We start from the raw sequence: 21,274 nt of genomic DNA, 5'->3' as shown, positions 1-21,274 counted from the left end.
TAGAAGTTTTAGACAGGTAGTACCATTAAACAAGTAGAAGCTATAGACAGGTAGTACCATTAAACAAGTAAAAGCTATAGAAGCTATAGGCAGGTTGTATCTTCAGACGGGTGGTAGCTATAGACAGTTAGTATAGACAGGTATTCGATATAGTCAAATACCTTCTTCCAGCTGGTAACTTTTGACAAATAACGGTTGTTCTGTTTAGGTGTTAACTATATATAAGTGGTAGCTATAGACAGATATTACATGTTTTAGCTACATTAATATACTTATATATGATTTCCCTCTTTGCGTGATCGAAAGAAATGAAGTTCGGCTTACTTTAGCTAGTAATGAACGATACCTAACTGAGGCAACACTGCCAGTGCTATCATACGTTCTTGTTACGGAATACCATACTTTGATTAAAACATAAAGCTGCTTTATTCGGATAATATCTATATTGTATGGTATTTGTGTCCAAAGTCAATGTAATTCTGCAGTGTATGTGAGAAACTCTTCAGGTTAATATTTACTGTCTTATTTAATCATCTTGTGTTCTTCCAAATCATACTGAATAAAATTATTCACGGCTTGAGAAAAAACAAGTTTGTGATAAGATCTAAAGCTAAGCGGTTAAGATAACAATACCTGGCCGTTTTTCTCTGGCTAATTGATTCCTTATTCTCGTCATCGATTTAACAATTAAACAGAGGAAATGAAATTTACATTCGTAATTAAGATAGTATATGTTGTTCGTCTTGCTCTGTTAATCAAGTGTTCGTTAGTGGTTACACTCCCTATAGCCAGCCACTATTCTGACGCCGAGCGGGAATCAGTGTAATGGGAGGACGGTTGTGTTGTGTGCGGCCCTATTTTATTTGATCACCATACTGAGCTACTCCAAAGTAGTATGTCTTTCTAGTTTTCCAGAATATATGGTGTTAGAGATTTATTTCGTCAATTCGATTACATTTGCATGGTCTATTGAGTTTTCGTCTGGTCTATCGAAGTGATGATTACAACGGTGTTCTTCACCAAGATAAGGAAACAATCTACACTTTTCCTTTGATCTATGCCATAATCAAGTCATGTTTACGAGTCAAGCCCTATATTTAGGTATCCGTCGATTTAAGTGGCTAGTACATAGATGACATACACATGTTGTGTGTTCAATTACTGTCTATGATTGACCGCCATCTAGTGAAATTGATTCGACCTTTGATGCAATGGCTTCCATTAACTTTGTTTTATAAAAAGAAGCGATTTAACGAATATTTGCAATATTCTTTATATTATTTAGCAAACAAACATATAACACTCAATTTGACGTGGAATTAATGGTGACCTTACCTCAACAATACCTTTGATTATTTAAAGACCCCGTATTGAGGTCTGACAAAATTTGATACAAACGCCGGAATTAGAACCAGTTCCATAACCAGCACGCCACGTTGGTTACATTTTGTCTTGCCAATTATTCCACATCAGTACTGACCTATCATATCACACTCAGCGATCTATTGTTGCGTATTAGAATTGCAATATCACACCATAATTTGTTATTCATGATTTATACAGCATGGATGTGCCTTTAAAGAAGAGTATAAATTTACATAGACATGTATAGGGCTGCAGTAAACTACTGTATGTTTTATGGAGCAAGTAGTATGTGCACTGCCCTGAACAAGCGAGGGATTTCTTATGAATCCACTTATTGGAAACACCATAGATGACACACTTTACATGTTGCCTCCATAGTAACACTTGCGATTGACATTCTTTATACTGGTCTTCCGAATAGGTGTCGTTTGGTGAGCCACATCTGGTTAACACGTTGTTGTAACATGGCCGAGTGATGTGTCATTCCCCCAAGTCTCAGTTGTCACAGTTCAGTGTGTGTCGATTCGTTAAATCGGCCCTAGTATGGCCAAATCACCAGAGGACACATCCATCATATGGCAAAGGCAATCGTGTGATCCCATCATCAGTGGACACGGCCATCATATGGCAAAGGCAATCGTGTGATCCCATCATCAGTGGACACGACCATCATATGGCAAAGGCAATCGTGTGATCCCATCATCAGTGGACACGACCATCATATGGCAAAGGCAATCGTGTGATCCCATCATCAGTGGACACGACCATCATATGGCAAAGGCAATCGTGTGATCCCATCATCAGTGGACACGACCATCATATGGCAAAGGCAATCGTGTGATCCCATCATCAGTGGACACGACCATCATATGGCAAAGGCAATCGTGTGATCCCATCATCAGTGGACACGACCATCATATGGCAAAGGCAATCGTGTGATCCCATCATCAGTGGACACGACCATCATATGGCAAAGGCAATCGTGTGATCCCATCATCAGTGGACACGACCATCATATGGCAAAGGCAATCGTGTGATCCCATCATCAGTGGACACGACCATCATATGGCAAAGGCAATCGTGTGATCCCATCATCAGTGGACACGACCATCATATGGCAAAGGCAATCGTGTGATCCCATCATCAGTGGACACGACCATCATATGGCAAAGGCAATCGTGTGATCCCATCATCAGTGGACACGACCATCATATGGCAAAGGCAATCGTGTGATCCCATCATCAGTGGACACGACCATCATATGGCAAAGGCAATCGTGTGATCCCATCATCAGTGGACACGACCATCATATGGCAAAGGCAATCGTGTGATCCCATCATCAGTGGACACGACCATCATATGGCAAAGGCAATCGTGTGATCCCATCATCAGTGGACACGACCATCATATGGCAAAGGCAATCGTGTGATCCCATCATCAGTGGACACGACCATCATATGGCAAAGGCAATCGTGTGATCCCATCATCAGTGGACACGACCATCATATGGCAAAGGCAATCGTGTGATCCCATCATCAGTGGACACGACCATCATATGGCAAAGGCAATCGTGTGATCCCATCATCAGTGGACACGACCATCATATGGCAAAGGCAATCGTGTGATCCCATCATCAGTGGACACGACCATCATATGGCAAAGGCAATCGTGTGATCCCATCATCAGTGGACACGACCATCATATGGCAAAGGCAATCGTGTGATCCCATCATCAGTGGACACGACCATCATATGGCAAAGGCAATCGTGTGATCCCATCATCAGTGGACACGACCATCATATGGCAAAGGCAATCGTGTGATCCCATCATCAGTGGACACGACCATCATATGGCAAAGGCAATCGTGTGATCCCATCATCAGTGGACACGACCATCATATGGCAAAGGCAATCGTGTGATCCCATCATCAGTGGACACGACCATCATATGGCAAAGGCAATCGTGTGATCCCATCATCAGTGGACACGACCATCATATGGCAAAGGCAATCGTGTGATCCCATCATCAGTGGACACGACCATCATATGGCAAAGGCAATCGTGTGATCCCATCATCAGTGGACACGACCATCATATGGCAAAGGCAATCGTGTGATCCCATCATCAGTGGACACGACCATCATATGGCAAAGGCAATCGTGTGATCCCATCATCAGTGGACACGACCATCATATGGCAAAGGCAATCGTGTGATCCCATCATCAGTGGACACGACCATCATATGGCAAAGGCAATCGTGTGATCCCATCATCAGTGGACACGACCATCATATGGCAAAGGCAATCGTGTGATCCCATCATCAGTGGACACGACCATCATATGGCAAAGGCAATCGTGTGATCCCATCATCAGTGGACACGACCATCATATGGCAAAGGCAATCGTGTGATCCCATCATCAGTGGACACGACCATCATATGGCAAAGGCAATCGTGTGATCCCATCATCAGTGGACACGACCATCATATGGCAAAGGCAATCGTGTGATCCCATCATCAGTGGACACGACCATCATATGGCAAAGGCAATCGTGTGATCCCATCATCAGTGGACACGACCATCATATGGCAAAGGCAATCGTGTGATCCCATCATCAGTGGACACGACCATCATATGGCAAAGGCAATCGTGTGATCCCATCATCAGTGGACACGACCATCATATGGCAAAGGCAATCGTGTGATCCCATCATCAGTGGACACGACCATCATATGGCAAAGGCAATCGTGTGATCCCATCATCAGTGGACACGACCATCATATGGCAAAGGCAATCGTGTGATCCCATCATCAGTGGACACGACCATCATATGGCAAAGGCAATCGTGTGATCCCATCATCAGTGGACACGACCATCATATGGCAAAGGCAATCGTGTGATCCCATCATCAGTGGACACGACCATCATATGGCAAAGGCAATCGTGTGATCCCATCATCAGTGGACACGACCATCATATGGCAAAGGCAATCGTGTGATCCCATCATCAGTGGACACGACCATCATATGGCAAAGGCAATCGTGTGATCCCATCATCAGTGGACACGACCATCATATGGCAAAGGCAATCGTGTGATCCCATCATCAGTGGACACGACCATCATATGGCAAAGGCAATCGTGTGATCCCATCATCAGTGGACACGACCATCATATGGCAAAGGCAATCGTGTGATCCCATCATCAGTGGACACGACCATCATATGGCAAAGGCAATCGTGTGATCCCATCATCAGTGGACACGACCATCATATGGCAAAGGCAATCGTGTGATCCCATCATCAGTGGACACGACCATCATATGGCAAAGGCAATCGTGTGATCCCATCATCAGTGGACACGACCATCATATGGCAAAGGCAATCGTGTGATCCCATCATCAGTGGACACGACCATCATATGGCAAAGGCAATCGTGTGATCCCATCATCAGTGGACACGACCATCATATGGCAAAGGCAATCGTGTGATCCCATCATCAGTGGACACGACCATCATATGGCAAAGGCAATCGTGTGATCCCATCATCAGTGGACACGACCATCATATGGCAAAGGCAATCGTGTGATCCCATCATCAGTGGACACGACCATCATATGGCAAAGGCAATCGTGTGATCCCATCATCAGTGGACACGACCATCATATGGCAAAGGCAATCGTGTGATCCCATCATCAGTGGACACGACCATCATATGGCAAAGGCAATCGTGTGATCCCATCATCAGTGGACACGACCATCATATGGCAAAGGCAATCGTGTGATCCCATCATCAGTGGACACGACCATCATATGGCAAAGGCAATCGTGTGATCCCATCATCAGTGGACACGACCATCATATGGCAAAGGCAATCGTGTGATCCCATCATCAGTGGACACGACCATCATATGGCAAAGGCAATCGTGTGATCCCATCATCAGTGGACACGACCATCATATGGCAAAGGCAATCGTGTGATCCCATCATCAGTGGACACGACCATCATATGGCAAAGGCAATCGTGTGATCCCATCATCAGTGGACACGACCATCATATGGCAAAGGCAATCGTGTGATCCCATCATCAGTGGACACGACCATCATATGGCAAAGGCAATCGTGTGATCCCATCATCAGTGGACACGACCATCATATGGCAAAGGCAATCGTGTGATCCCATCATCAGTGGACACGACCATCATATGGCAAAGGCAATCGTGTGATCCCATCATCAGTGGACACGACCATCATATGGCAAAGGCAATCGTGTGATCCCATCATCAGTGGACACGACCATCATATGGCAAAGGCAATCGTGTGATCCCATCATCAGTGGACACGACCATCATATGGCAAAGGCAATCGTGTGATCCCATCATCAGTGGACACGACCATCATATGGCAAAGGCAATCGTGTGATCCCATCATCAGTGGACACGACCATCATATGGCAAAGGCAATCGTGTGATCCCATCATCAGTGGACACGACCATCATATGGCAAAGGCAATCGTGTGATCCCATCATCAGTGGACACGACCATCATATGGCAAAGGCAATCGTGTGATCCCATCATCAGTGGACACGACCATCATATGGCAAAGGCAATCGTGTGATCCCATCATCAGTGGACACGACCATCATATGGCAAAGGCAATCGTGTGATCTCATCATCAGTGGACACGGCCATCATATGGCAAAGGCAATCGTGTGATCTCATCATCAGTGGACACGGCCAACATATGGCAAAGGCAATCGTGTGATCCCATCATCAGTGGACACGGCCAACATATGGCAAAGGCAATCGTGTGATCTCATCATCAGTGGACACGGCCAACATATGGCAAAGGCAATCGTGTGATCCCATCATCAGTGGACACGGCCAACATATGGCAAAGGCAACCGTGTGATCCCATCATCAGTGGACACGACCATCATATAGCAAAGGCAACCGTGTGATCCCATCATCAGAGGACACGACCATCATATAGCAAAGGCAACCGTGTGATCCCATCATCAGTGGACACAACCATCATATGGCAAAGGCAATTGTGTGATCCTACATCAGTGGACACGGCCAACATATGGCAAAGGCAATCGTGTGATCCCATCATCAGGGGACACGACCATCATATAGCAAAGGCAACCGTGTGATCCCATCATCAGAGGACACGACCATCATATAGCAAAGGCAACCGTGTGATCCAATCATCAGAGGACACGACCATCATATAGCAAAGGCAACCGTGTGATCCCATCATCAGTGGAGACGACCATCATATAGCAAAGGCAATCGTGTGATCTCATCATCAGTGGACACGACCATCATATGGCAAAGGCAATCGTGTGATCCTACATCAGTGGACACGGCCAACATATGGCAAAGGCAATCTTGTGATCGCATCATCAGTGGACACGGCCAACATATGGCAAATGCCATCGTGTGATCGCATCATCAGTGGACACGGCCAACATATGGCAAAGGCGATCGAGTGATCTCATCATCAGTGGATACGGCCATCATATAGCAAAGGCAACCGTGTGATCCCATCATCAGAGGACACGACCATCATATAGCAAAGGCAACCGTGTGATCCCATCATCAGAGGACACGACCATCATATAGCAAAGGCAACCGTGTGATCCCATCATCAGAGGACACGACCATCATATAGCAAAGGCAACCGTGTGATCCCATCATCAGTGGAGACGACCATCATATAGCAAAGGCAATCGTGTGATCCCATCATCAGTGTACACGACCATCATATGGCAAAGGCAATCGTGTGATATCATCATCAGTGGACACGGCCAACATATGACAAAGGCAACCGTGTGATCCCATCATCAGTGGACACAACCATCATATGGCAAAGTCAATCGTGTGATCTCATCATCAGTGGACACAGCCAACATTTGGCAAAGGCAATCTTGTGATCCCATCATAAGTGGACCCGGCCATCATATGGCAAAGGCAATCGTGTGATATCATCATCAGTGGACACGGCCAACATATGACAAAGGCAACCGTGTGATCCCATCATCAGTGGAGACGCCCATCATATAGCAAAGGCAATCGTGTGATCCCATCATCAGTGTACACGGCCATCATATGGCAAAGGCAATAGTGTAATCCCATCATCAGTGGACACAACCATCATATGGCAAAGTCAATCGTGTGATCTCATCATCAGTGGACACGACCATCATATAGCAAAGGCAATCGTGTGATCCCATCATCAGTGTACACGACCATCATATGGCAAAGGCAATCGTGTGATCTCATCATCAGTGAACACGGCCAACATATGGCAAAGGCAATCGTGTGATCCCATCATCAGTGTACACGGCCATCATATGGCAAAGGCAATAGTGTAATCCCATCATCAGTGGACACAACCATCATATAAGTAAGTTGTTGTGCTGCCTAATCATCAGTGGACGCCTTTGTCATCATATAGCAAAGGCAATCGTGTGATCCCATCATCAGTGGACACGGCCATCATATGGCAAAGGCAATAGTGTAATCCTATCATCAGTGGACACAACCATCATATAAGTAAGTTGTTGTGCTGCCTAATCATCAGTGGACGCCTTTGTCATCATATAGCAAAGGCAATCGTGTGATCCCATCATCAGTGTACACGACCATCATATGGCAAAGGCAATCGTGTGATCTCATCATCAGTGGACACAACCATCATATGGCAAAGGCAATCGTGTGATCCCATCATCAGGGGACACGACCATCATATAGCAAAGGCAACCGTGTGATCCAATCATCAGAGGACACGACCATCATATAGCAAAGGCAACCGTGTGATCCCATCATCAGAGGACACGACCATCATATAGCAAAGGCAACCGTGTGATCCAATCATCAGAGGACACGACCATCATATAGCAAAGGCAACCGTGTGATCCCATCATCAGAGGACACGACCATCATATAGCAAAGGCAACCGTGTGATCCCATCATCAGTGGACACGGCCAACATATGCCAAAGGCAATCGTGTGATCTCATCATCAGTGGACACGGCCAACATTTGGCAAAGGCAATCTTGTGATCCCATTATCAGTGGACACGACCATCATATGGCAAAGGCAACCGTGTGATCCCATCATCAGTCGAGACGGCCATCATATTGCAAAGGCAATCGTGTGATCCCATCATCAGTGGGCACAACCATCATATAGCAAAGACAATCGTGTGATCGCATCATCAATGGACACGGCCAACTCAGTGGACACAACCATCATATGGCAAAGGCAACCGTGTGATCTCATCATCAGTGGACACGGCCAACATATGGCAAAGGCAACCGTGTGATCCCATCATCAGTGGACACGGCCATCATATGGCAAAGGCAATAGTGTAATCCCATCATCAGTGGACACAACCATCATATAAGTAAGTTGTTGTGCTGCCTAATCATCAGTGGACGCCTTTGTCATACATATTCAGCGTTTGTGTACCCTCGTCATTAGAAAAAACTGTCGTCATATGGTCTTAGCTACTGTTTGATCTCATCAGCAGTTGACATAAAAAGATCATTACTTACCTCGTATCTTTATATATTCTTTTTAAAACGATAAAGGAAAATCATATTCATAAAGGATTAAGTGTTTATTCAGACCAGTTCTCTGCATCAACATGTATATGCTTTATGCTATTTTGATGCATTCACATACCTTTCTTTATATGAGCTTGGATATACTGATATCCCTGTTTACCCCTTTGTAATTATCCCAGTTCTCTTTTTGTCACGATCTGTAATTGTAAATTTATTGATCTGAGACTGTTTCCTTTATTGACCTGCTTATTTTGATTTACTTTGAGCTTCAATGTTTTTGCTGTGACGTCAAACAATATCTCTGTCTCCCAAATAAACGAGTCTTCGCTGTTCTTGTATCCTATTTGTACACGCATTTTGCGATGTTTCACTTTAGTGTTTTATCCTTATGGTGCTCTCTTGCGATAGTTCATGTTTGATACTATGCCATTGATTTCTCCCTTACATATTAACGCATTCACCCTTTAAATTTCATAATGGACTATTCCAACCTTTGAATCGAGATTTCAAATGTGTTTTCAGGGGTGAGCGTATTTTGTGATTATTAATGAGCTGTAGAATGCCGTCATTGTATTGTGCACGGGCTTTGGTTAGATTCCACGGTGGCGGTGGCTGTCACTTCTTGTTCCAGGTGTACCATGAACAAATTGGCCACAATAGGAGGCTGCTTCAGTCACACGTTGCTGAAAACTGTAAACCGAAATATGAAATAACAATTACAGAAACCTATGACAATAAATACACCAGGTCAGAAAAAATTAGGCGGAGTTTCAGATAGATCAATCGGCAAATACAGATAACGCCGCACAGAAAATAATCCGATAGACTAAGATAATTCCACAGTGGTGGACAGAGAAAATTAAATTTGGGCTGACAAAGGACGTTATTTATATAAGCTACAGTCGACATTTTTGAAAGATGGACAGGCTGATACATTTTTGAAAATCAACTGCCAGGTACTATTAGTAAACACTCATAGTTCACATTGCTGGCAACTTACGGTATACGTGACGTACTGTTACTTGCCTTATGCCTATGTCAACAGTATACTTGTCATCGCAACATTACAGATCACATAAACATTATTTCGTTGTGCCATATATTCAAAATGTATTTCCCGATCTGAAAAAAAGTTACAAGTACAAACAGTCTTCAATAAACGTTTAAACGTGCTTTCATATAACTGCCATGTTAAAAAGCGAATACTCTTATCACATTTTAGCTAACTTTCTTATGCAATACTACTTATAGAAAAAAGACATGACGGCATAGAAATGTGAAATAACATTAAAACCAATATTTTCCCAAATATTCTCATAGGGTTTTTTTATTTGATAAAACGATATTACATTCGATTCCATTTCATATGAGAATGTAGCAATGCGGAGCCTCATGAAAAACAAACTTCAATTGTTCTCATAAAACCTCTTGCGAAATTGAGAGTATTTTAATATCTCATATGTGCAGTGTACGGTAATGACGTTTATTGATTTCAATTGCAAAATAAAAATCACAACCGTTATAGATAGCACAAACCCTTAATCCATGTCTGATTATCTTCCTTTGCCGGATGGAAATTGGCCTTTAATATCATGGTTTTGGTTTTTAAAGTAAGCATTTTGTAGATTATTTGCATATAACTGCGCCTGGAATACCGACTGCAATACTACACCATAAATTTCAGTGTCTAAACATGACGTAAGTGATATCCTTCATCCCGTAGTCAGTCAGGTAAATGGATGCTAATTACGCACAGACAAACTCGCGTTGCGGTTCATGCAGTTTAGCATCTATTCATTCTCCTTCCGCACCTGCTTATTTCCTGTTCTAGCGCCATGTCTTTGACTGACAACTAATACATAATAAATAGCCAATTCGCTTTGGTATGTAGACCGTATGAGCTCAACGTTAACTCGGAAAAAACAAATCGCATACGAACTTAATAATCGATACGATTATATGGAAATCGGATTAAGTAAATTATACTACCTAGCATGATCAAAGCTATCGGATTTGTTCCATATAAAGTCAAATCAAAACTAGTTTTTTAAAAATAGAAACATGAATAAACGGTTTTACGCGAACTGATATTAGAATGTGTATATAATGATTTAAGCGTTTTAGAAATATAACAGTTCGTACCAATACATTTAATGTATTTTTGATGTTGAACCGATGTTCAAGTCTTCTACTTAAAGGTTGAAACGGTTATGAATGTTTAGACTATATTCTAATAATAACTCCTGACGGATGTCAATGACATTCGGATATTGTAAAATTTGTCCAATTTTTTAAATTGATCTAAATTTCGACCATGAGACCACAAAATGAATACGATTATCACGAAAAACAAACCCAACTGAAAGGCAATGTGCCAGGATGCAACATGAAACAATACACCGTAGTTTTCCAATAATTTGCATTGATTAGCATTGTAACATATTTAATTTCCCCAAATTCTCATAATGGTGGAATGAATTGTCAATAGTCTCCATTTAAAGTAAATTATAAATCAATTCCGACAGCTCTAACAACCTTAATTGTTCTCGTGTTTTTACAATTTCTAATCAGCACTGGAACAAACCTGTATTGATTTGTGTTGGCCAACTGCGACATTGAAATAAGAACTGTTGATCAGCGTGTTGATCAGCTGTTACTGAATCGTAAGACTGACGCCAAGACAATGCATAACCACATCATCTTTACGTGAATCTAAATGTAGTTGTCCAACGTTACTTGTGATACTAGAACGCAAAAATTGCAAATTTAGATACCATGTCCGATGTAACCAATGACAGCAAAACCATATAAATACTTACGTTGAACTAGTAAGGTATGCGAGTATGGACGAGACAAAAGTATACCAATATATAAACATTACCGGAATTCGAACACAAAATGGATAAACCAAGGACAAAAACGAAATGAAGAAAACGATTTACCTAGAGACCCATTAAAACGCTAAAAAAGGTATATACCAGCTGAAAGAGCAAAATTTAAGTAATAGTATAGCTACATTTCAATTAAATTATTCGCATATAATAGAAACAGGTTGTACTTGGTGTTCGGTTACGCCATCAATAAAAACTACAAATCAGGACCAATGTTTCATCATTTATCACACACATGTCTCACTTTGTACCTTTGTTTTCTCCCATAATTTAGAGATACATAGACATTGGTATGCGTGTGTACCTTCACAATGCACCGCATTATAGAGGAGCTCTCTCAGGCATAACAACAAACCGCGTTCTAAATGTTATCTAACTATGCTGGATAGTGACTATCCTCAAGTAATCAACAACATTAAGTTAATATTACTTTATAGCTGTTGTAGTTGATGTGACGTAACAAGTAATTTGACAATATTTCTTAATAAAAATTGAAATGTGCCATATATCGAAAGGTAAGTTGAAAGAGTCAAACATGTCAAAGATGAAAATACAGGTAAGATTAAAACCAAAGTGGATGCAATTATACAAAAAAAAAAAGATCAGTGACACCGCCTGATAACAAATGTAGAAAATTGATATGTTTTCCCAATTATATCAATATCTTAATTACAAAGTAATACATAAGATTAAAACACATGGAAGTATGTGTATCACATAAATCACAGATATTGTATTTATGTTTTTGATAAACATGATAGCATATATCAAAATTACAAAATGACACCGACACATTTGCGAATGGTGCACAAATAAATACGTTAGCATACTAACAGATCACAAATACGTTAGCACATTAACAGATCACAAATACGTTAGTACACTAACAGATCACAAATGCGTTAGCACACTTACAGATCACAAATACGTTAGCACACTAACAGATCATATATACGCAAGCACACTAACAGATCACAAATTCGTTAGCACACTAACAGATCACAAATACATTAGCACACTAACAGATCACAAATACGTAAACACACTAACAGTTCACAAATACGTTAACACACTTACAGATCACAGATGCGTTAGCACACTAACAGATCACAAATACGTAAGCACAACAACAGATCACAAATACGTTAACACACTAACAGATTATAAATACTTTAACACACTAACAGATCACAAATACGTTAGCACACTAACAGATCACAAATGCGTTAGCACACTAACAGATCACAAATACGTTAGAACAACAACAGATCACAAATACGTTAACACACTAACAGTTCACAAATACGTTAACACACTTACAGATCACAAATACGTTAACACACTAACAGATTACAAATACGTTAGCACACTAACAGATCAGAAATACGTTAGCACACTAACAGATTATAAATACTTTAACACACTAACAGATCACAAATACGTAAGCACACTAACATATCACAAATACGTTAGCACACTAACAGAGCATAAATACGTTAGCACACTAACAGATCACAAATACGTTAGCACACTAACAGATGACAAATACGTTAACACACTAACAGATCACAAATATATGTTAACACACTAAAATAACACAAAAATGTTAACACACTAAAAGATCACAAACAGGTTAATACAGATTACAAATAGCAAACACTTTGGCACACTTGCAGATCAGCAACACGTTAACACACATAACACATCACAAATACGTTCTAACATACTAACAAATAGCGAACACGTGAACACGTTTACAGATCACAAACACATTACTTTACTTACATATCACAAACATGTTAATACATTAACAAATAACAAACGCGTTAGCACACATTACAAACAACAAACGCGTTAACAAGCTTACAGATCACAAACACGTTACTTTACTTACAGCTCACAAACATGTTAACACTCTAACATATTACAAAACGTCAACACACTTACATATTACATTCATGTAAACACACTTACTGATATCAAACACATTAACACACGTTACAAACACCCTAACACACATACATAACAAACAAAAAACATTAAGGTAACAAACACGTAACAACAGTAAAGCGTGATTACAGACGTTCCCGAGAGGCCGGCTAAGGTAGACGTAGTATTAATACACAACTTTATTTTCCAGGTAAGTCTCCAAAAGCCCCACCCAGAGTTGCATTCTTTGTGGGACTGCGGGAAAACGTGGGACCTTTCAAAGAAAACAGGGATCTTGTTTACGACAAGTTGGTCACAAATGTCGGTGGTGGTTACGATAAAACCACCGGCCGATTTACGGCACCAGTAAACGGCACGTATCAGTTTACGGTAGTCGTGGCGGCACAGGGCCAAAAGAAGGTAAGGACAAGTAGTATGGGATATCACAAGACTATGATTAGTTCACTAGTACACGTTCACTGTATTGTTAGATCACGAAGAGCTTTCGTCTAAGTGTCAATGGTATTAATGCTAATCTCATTCGTATAAATTATCAAATTTATTTTAATTGTTAAATCGCCATATTTCATTAATATCAATTATGCAATCAAATTATGTTTAAGCACATTGATACACGATGTAGTGATATTCAAAATTGAATTCATCAGCTAAAAAGGACATAAAAAAATTCGTATTTGTACGATTGGGTACAAAAATCATTTTGAAACCTTGACCTATATAACGAAATATCGTGAGTCGTGATAGACCTGACACAACTAGAGTTTTACAACTTATGACCCGTCCATGTAATGTCTACTTTGTGTCCATACCTTTTCGCGATCGTGCTGTCGCGTTTAAGCTACATACACAGTTCTCCATTCTAATTTCGTTCATTGCTTTACAGCCTCTATTGCACCTGCTTCTGTCTTGTTCGTGTTTAGAAAATAGCAGCACTGTTGAATTGTTAGTACGAAAGTTATAGATGTTTGGTAGTTGTGAAGTTATTGTAAAATCACATTTGCATGTCGTTATCAATGAGCCTTTAAATTATGTAAAGGGTTAAAGTTAAAAATAATAATTAAAGCAAGTTTATTATATGCTGTATGGATCAAGTCCAGGCTCCAATGTCGCCAAATATTGGACGATGCTGCCGAAATTGTAATATATATGTGATATTTCCTTCATATTAATTTAATGAATCGACTTTTGCTATCTGAATACAGTGAGCGTTTACAAAATGGAAAGTTAAGTTAATAAACTACATTTATCAGTCTTTCAGTGAGTATGGAACGAATTTCCCTACATTTGTCCTACATAATATTGCGAAGGTATATAAAGTAAGTGTACACGACTATCATCATTTCCCATTGCCATTACAGCTATTTTCTTATAAACATGTTTTCCCAAAATTGCGGTGCACCTGTTAATATATATATAAATTTTAATGTACTCAATAGACAAGTCATAGAGAGAGAGAAATCAAATTAACTCACCACAGCGGCGTCAAATCAAATCAAATCAAGAGACAAAACTGGCATTTACAATCGATGCAAGAAACAATAGGAACTCATAAAACAGCAAAGAAATATACAAAGGCCAAACATTAAATGTCCCCAGGAAAAAAAAACCGAAAAAAACAACCCACATGGTTTGGAAAGGTAACCGTTTACTGAAATAATCTTACCTCCTGCAAAGAGGCCTCCTGTCAAATCTAGGAAATAACTTGTGTCACCAACGATCAAAGAAAGAATGAACAGTTATTTATAGTAGACACTGAAAAATAATTGTCAGGTCATAATGACAACCGTGAAGTGTCCTCAAAGAAACTAAAACTTCTCCTCAGGTAGAAACACTTGTCTCCTTCGTACACATCTATCTATCCTGATACTAGCGATCAGATTAGAGTGGAAGGGTACAGCTCGTTAAATCACTTCATACGGTACAGGCATGTCATTTCCGCACTTCAGTTCAAAGCAAAATACATGAAAAGGTACATAAATTAAAACAAAAGCACCTTCTCGAAGCATTGCAGTAGTTTTTTGTGATTCTTTATGACATGGAAATGCCAACGTTGTGAGGTAAAAGACTCATTTCGTAGCATGTTAATGTGTTCGGAAATGTATAGAACCATTCCTAGAGGTATTCTAACGTGTTCGTTATTAATTCAGAAAACAGCGTGGCAGTAGGTGTTCTATTGCTACAAGTTAAAGTGGATATATAACTGCCAGACGAGTTCATCGTTAGACTTAAAATGATTCATCCAATATCCCTTCAGAATTATCAAAAAAAATCTAGCTTACTCTTTGGAAAAATATATATCGTCTGTGGGAAAACACTTTTGTAACTGATATTTTTATATACAAAAAATGCGAAAGTTTGGATGAAAGAATTTGTGTCCTCCATTTCCCTTGACGATGCTTCTGTTATGTGAAAAACGAACACCAATAAATAACTCAACTATATTACCGATATATGTAATCTCTATGGAATAAGCTCAAACAACACACGGCAATATTAGTATGTAAAGTTAAGCTGATAAAGTTTTTGTTAGAAATGTGATTTTCCGCTTGGAATGTATAAACCAAGTTTAACTGCGACAGAGATTTTAACTATCTATTGGGACAGTAAGTCCACTTGTTTTTGTAATGAGATAATCGTTATCTGATGAGGCGGTTAAAAGGAATAGCTGTATGCATGTCCTCATTTCCCTTTCTTGTTCAAAATAGGAAAAACATCATTCGCTACGCTGACTGACATGGCGGCGATAAGGTGACGCCTGATTATTAAGGAGACCTTCCTTATCAGATAAGACTTTGACATATAAGGAAAAACCGACAATTTCAATTTCATGATTTATCGCAAACATGTCATAATTGAGATAACACAACAAAATACCAGCATTTTTGTGATTTACGACGGGATATATGCCATCTATCTGCTCACCGCAATGCTGGTACACACTCCAGGTCGATATAGCATGAGTTAGTGTTCGGGAACGATCTCCTGGGGTTTGTAGAAATAAACAATTCTCGGCTTGTTTGACAGTCGAAAATCTTCTTAGATAAAATAAGTTCTGTAAATATTTCTTAAATTGCTGTATGTTATGTATACCGCCAGTATAGTTTTCTTGCCGTTATATGTTATGTATACCGCCAGTATAGTTTTCTTGCCGTTACATGTTATGTATACCGCCAGTATAGTTTTCTTGCCGTTACATGTTAATGTTAATCGAAGATCAGAAGTGAATTCCTTATCTAAGTTAGAGTTGTCTGCCTTGAAATTTTAATACAAAGAGAACTTTGATAAAACAGTTTTCAAATTGATTTGAAAATGGAGTCGTCGATATGAAGAAATAAACTAATGCCACGAAATAATGTTCTTTTAGACGCAAAGGAGTCTAGAGAAAAACGAGGTCGTTACCTGTATATCGTTACACAGTGTATGATTGGTTACAATGAGTGATGATTGGTTACAATGAGTGATGATTGGTTACAGTGAGTGATGATTGGTTACAATGAGAGATGATTGGTTACAATGAGTGATGATTGGTTACAATGAGTGATGATTGGTTACAATGAGAGATGATTGGTTACTCTGAGTGATGATTGGTTACAATGAGTGATGATTGGTAACAATGAGAGATGATTGGTTACAGTGAGAGATGATATTCAAAAATATTCTTTCAAACAGGGAAATATTATTTAGCTCTACCCGCTATTTTGTATGTGTTCCTACCATTGCCTTCAGTTTAAGGACAATTGAAAATAAAAGCTATTAACGTTTATCAACATTAATATTACTAATTATCGTTACAGGGTGCTGTGAATCTGATGAGAGAGGGGAGGATGGTAGTTACAGTCTGGGCCGAGAGCTTCCCCTGGGCGACGTCGTCCAACACCGTGATCCTGAGCCTGAACCGGGGTCAACAAGTGTGGCAGTCAGCGCGGAAAGATGCGTCCTATTTCCATGGTTACATGTACTCCAGTTTCTCTGGCTATATGCTGTTCGCTGACGAAGAGGCTGACGATGAATTTTAAATAAAATATAGAACAGATATTGTAGGTGATACTGTCTTGGACGTCCATGTTTGGTTCTAATGAATCGTATTCTCAACAACTGATAAAAAAGGCAATATACTTCGGGATCAAGGAAGTTGTTATTTTGCTGTTCTGTTTGAAGTGATATTGTTTTATTGAAGTGTACACGTGTGTTTTGTTAAGTCAAAGAAAGGAAAGGTCCCCGCTGATGTTTGGTAGAAATATTTTAGTATCATTAAGCATTATTAAAACATATGTCGTATTGTTATTCATTATAAACTTATGTTGAGCATCCAAATAGTAGGAGAATTTGAAATCATCTTTTATGTCTTTCGACTCGTTTTAAATCAAAACACGAGTTTTTCAGTATTAACTTGTTTTTGACATTGTTCCACTGTTAGAGGAATAAGCAGCATGAAACTGAAAGCTTTGACACTCAATCAGCCGACACCGTTTACAGATGATATTCGTGGAAATTTCAAGACTTTCTTTGTACTGGTAAAAACCAACGTGATGTGTAAATACGTTAAGGTTGTGAAATACTACCAGATGTCAGCGGGGTCTTATATCTGTATATAGCTATAAATACTAAACCAAAACTGGGTTAAATCAGAACCCTTGTGGTGTTAATACTTTCAGGTTTCGTGGTATATCTGTTGTGTCATTTTAGACTTTTCGAATACATTTGGAAAATGTCCAACTCGCGGTTTAAAATGTTTTGAAGATTTTTTTAATTTTTAAAAGTATGGTATGAAGAGTATTGAAGCTCAGTATCGTAAGACCATATCATAAGTATCACAAAAACGCTATGACAAAATGTCTCTTCTAATGATATAAATATGTATCGTCAAAGAGGGCTGATAAATCATATTGTATGTTGTATGTCTATTGTTTATTAAAAACAAATAGAAGATATTTATATTTTAATGCAACAAACGAAACAATGAAGCAAACGGATTGGCTAAGCACAAAATATAGTAAGCAAGACATATCAGAATCGGTTGTGATTTTTTTCTTCACATAATTTGGCTGCACATTGTCCAGAAGAAATATGGTGGCAGCGACAGGATAATGACAGCTCTGCCTGGCGGTGTTTTCCTTTGTGTAATCCTTTAATAACGTTCATCCCCCAACACCATGAGAAAGTATGAATAGCAAATTAATCATACTGGTTTTGTATTGTTTTCCTGTCATAAATATCTAAATTCGCATCCTCAAAAGGATATATCATTTGTCCAATAAGTGAGAGCTTATTCGTCTGTAAACTGTTTACTACTATAGCTACAATAAGTGAGAGCTTATTCGTCTGTAAACTGTTTACGACTATAGCTACGTTATGATTAGTGTATCAACACACAGGGACAAAATTAAAACTCCAGTTATGATACAAAACGTTATTTTATGTCTGATCATTTGAATTTGTCGTACGTCCGCGGAATACAGATAAACCTGACCGTTTCCTCCTAACACTGTTTGCCTATAATATCCCTATTGTAAAGTGTTTGTGCTCGCCTTCTTATAAAATTAAGTGATATATATGATCTATAAAAGTAAACGATACTCATTAACTATAAAACTAATTGATATATATGATCTATAAAAGTAAAGATACTCATTAACTATAAAACTAATTGATATATATGATCTATAAAAGTAAAGATACTCATTAACTACAAAACGAAGTGATATATATTATCTGTTAAAGTTAATGATACTCATTAACTATAAAACTAATTAATATATATATGATCTATAAAAGTAAACGATACTCATTAACTATAAAACTAATTGATATATATTACCTATAAAACTAAATGATACTCATTAACTATAAAACTAATTGATATATATGATCTATAAAAGTAAATGATACTCATTAACTACAAAACTAAGTGATATATATTATCTGTTAAAGTTAATGATACTCAATAACTATAAAACTAATTGATATGTATGATCTATAAAACTAAATGATACTCGTTAACAATAAAACTAATTGATATATATGATCTATAAAACTAAATGATACTCATTAACAATAAAACTAATTGATATATATGATCTATAAAAGTAAACGATACTCATTAACTATAAAACCAATTGATATATATTACCTATAAAACTAAATGATACTCATTAAGTATAAAACTAAAAGGTCTACATTAGCTATAAAACTAAGGCATGTGCATTATCTATAACACTTTAGGATACACAGGATGTACTAATCAGTGATATAACGTATATAAAACAAATCATTATTTACAATATTTACTTAAGTAAGTGATAAACAGTGATATATCAAACTCTAAGTTATGTATGTAGTTTTTTATACAACATAAGCAGCGTTCACAATGCCGTTAGGTCGTCATTCCTGGCGAGTCTGTTCGATTAATTTGAGTATAAGTAATAAATACCATTTCACTAAAGATCTTGTCTCGAATCGCATTGATATACATACATATACATATCCATCCATGATACTAGTATCTGACAGGTAACGTCTACACGTGACTGTTTTAAATGGCTCTGTAGGGACAAAATAACAGCATATAGCTAGGATATCATTCTCTTTGTAGAAACAGTTCTTAAGCGCATTGACTGACATTAGAAGCACGAAGGTTTAAAAGAACCAGGCAGATGACGATAAAGGCTTGTAAAATTTCAACCTGAATAATTATATCAACGAGAATAAATAGGATAATCCATGCTGATAAAAAGAGCGTTGTTATGCCGTTCTAATCCAGGTATTAACTGAGAGGATCGCCTTACAGTTAAGGGGATTACCATATAATTATTGAATTACATGCATGCAAATTAATGCAATTTTATTGAAATGCTCTTTATCCTCGTAACATTCTTTATAAAATATAGAACATAATACAGTTATAGTTATCTCCCTTGTGACAGTAAGAACAAAAGGTAGTCTTGTTCAACCAGACGCTTGATCACTTGTAATTCAAGAGTCTGGTCAAACACAGTACTTTAAAATTACCATCACCAGAGGGCAGTGTTTTTACTTTCGTTTCCGGATGTTATTTCAACGCCATGAAACATTTCAATGAATAATGAAATTAATGAAAAAAAAATACCTATACATGCATTCCTGACGTACCCGTGTATTCACTTTTATCGAGAACAATGTAAGAAAATGTGTCAAACATCCAGAATAATGCCATATATTTCCATTGAATAAATCATAACTAAGCACAAAGCCAACAAGGCTGAATGAAGTTGGAAAAAAGCATGCAAAGCAAGTGAGATTTTACCTGTACACCATTCACCTTCAACATCTCACTCAGGTAATCTAGCTTGACTTTTATCAATAGCCTTGTTAGCTTCATGAATTATTTTGAAGCCTTATCTTACATTTTTCTCGTTAATAGTGAAAACTGGTAATTTTTCAATGAATTTAAATATTCAATGTAATTTTGGGCCACTCAAATTCTGACTTCAACAGTTAAAAAGGGTGTGTCAACCTT

General features: G+C 38.7%; 1 protein-coding gene across 2 annotated transcripts in view; it reads left to right on the top strand.

Annotated features, from left to right (window-relative positions):
* Positions 1 to 18,046, top strand: part of LOC110452027 (C1q-related factor-like) — a 54,156-nt gene extending 36,110 nt beyond the window's left edge. Inside the window, exons 3-5 of one of the 2 annotated variants that reach the window (XM_021500292.1) lie at positions 13,970 to 14,178; positions 15,030 to 15,095; positions 17,574 to 18,046. In XM_021500292.1, the coding sequence (XP_021355967.1) occupies positions 13,970 to 14,178; positions 15,030 to 15,095; positions 17,574 to 17,795 (497 nt within the window). In that variant the 3' untranslated portion in view covers positions 17,796 to 18,046. The remainder of the gene's footprint in view (positions 1 to 13,969; positions 14,179 to 15,029; positions 15,096 to 17,573) is intronic. The other variant, XM_021500300.1, reaches the window with a different exon arrangement.
* The last annotated feature ends 3,228 nt before the right edge of the window (positions 18,047 to 21,274 follow it).

This window comes from Mizuhopecten yessoensis, unplaced genomic scaffold (genome assembly GCF_002113885.1).
Source record: "Mizuhopecten yessoensis strain PY_sf001 unplaced genomic scaffold, ASM211388v2 scaffold717, whole genome shotgun sequence".
Classification (NCBI taxonomy): Eukaryota; Metazoa; Mollusca; class Bivalvia; order Pectinida; family Pectinidae; genus Mizuhopecten; species Mizuhopecten yessoensis.
The sequence above is the reverse complement of the archived record's forward strand: the minus strand, read 5'-3'. Positions and strand labels throughout refer to the sequence as shown.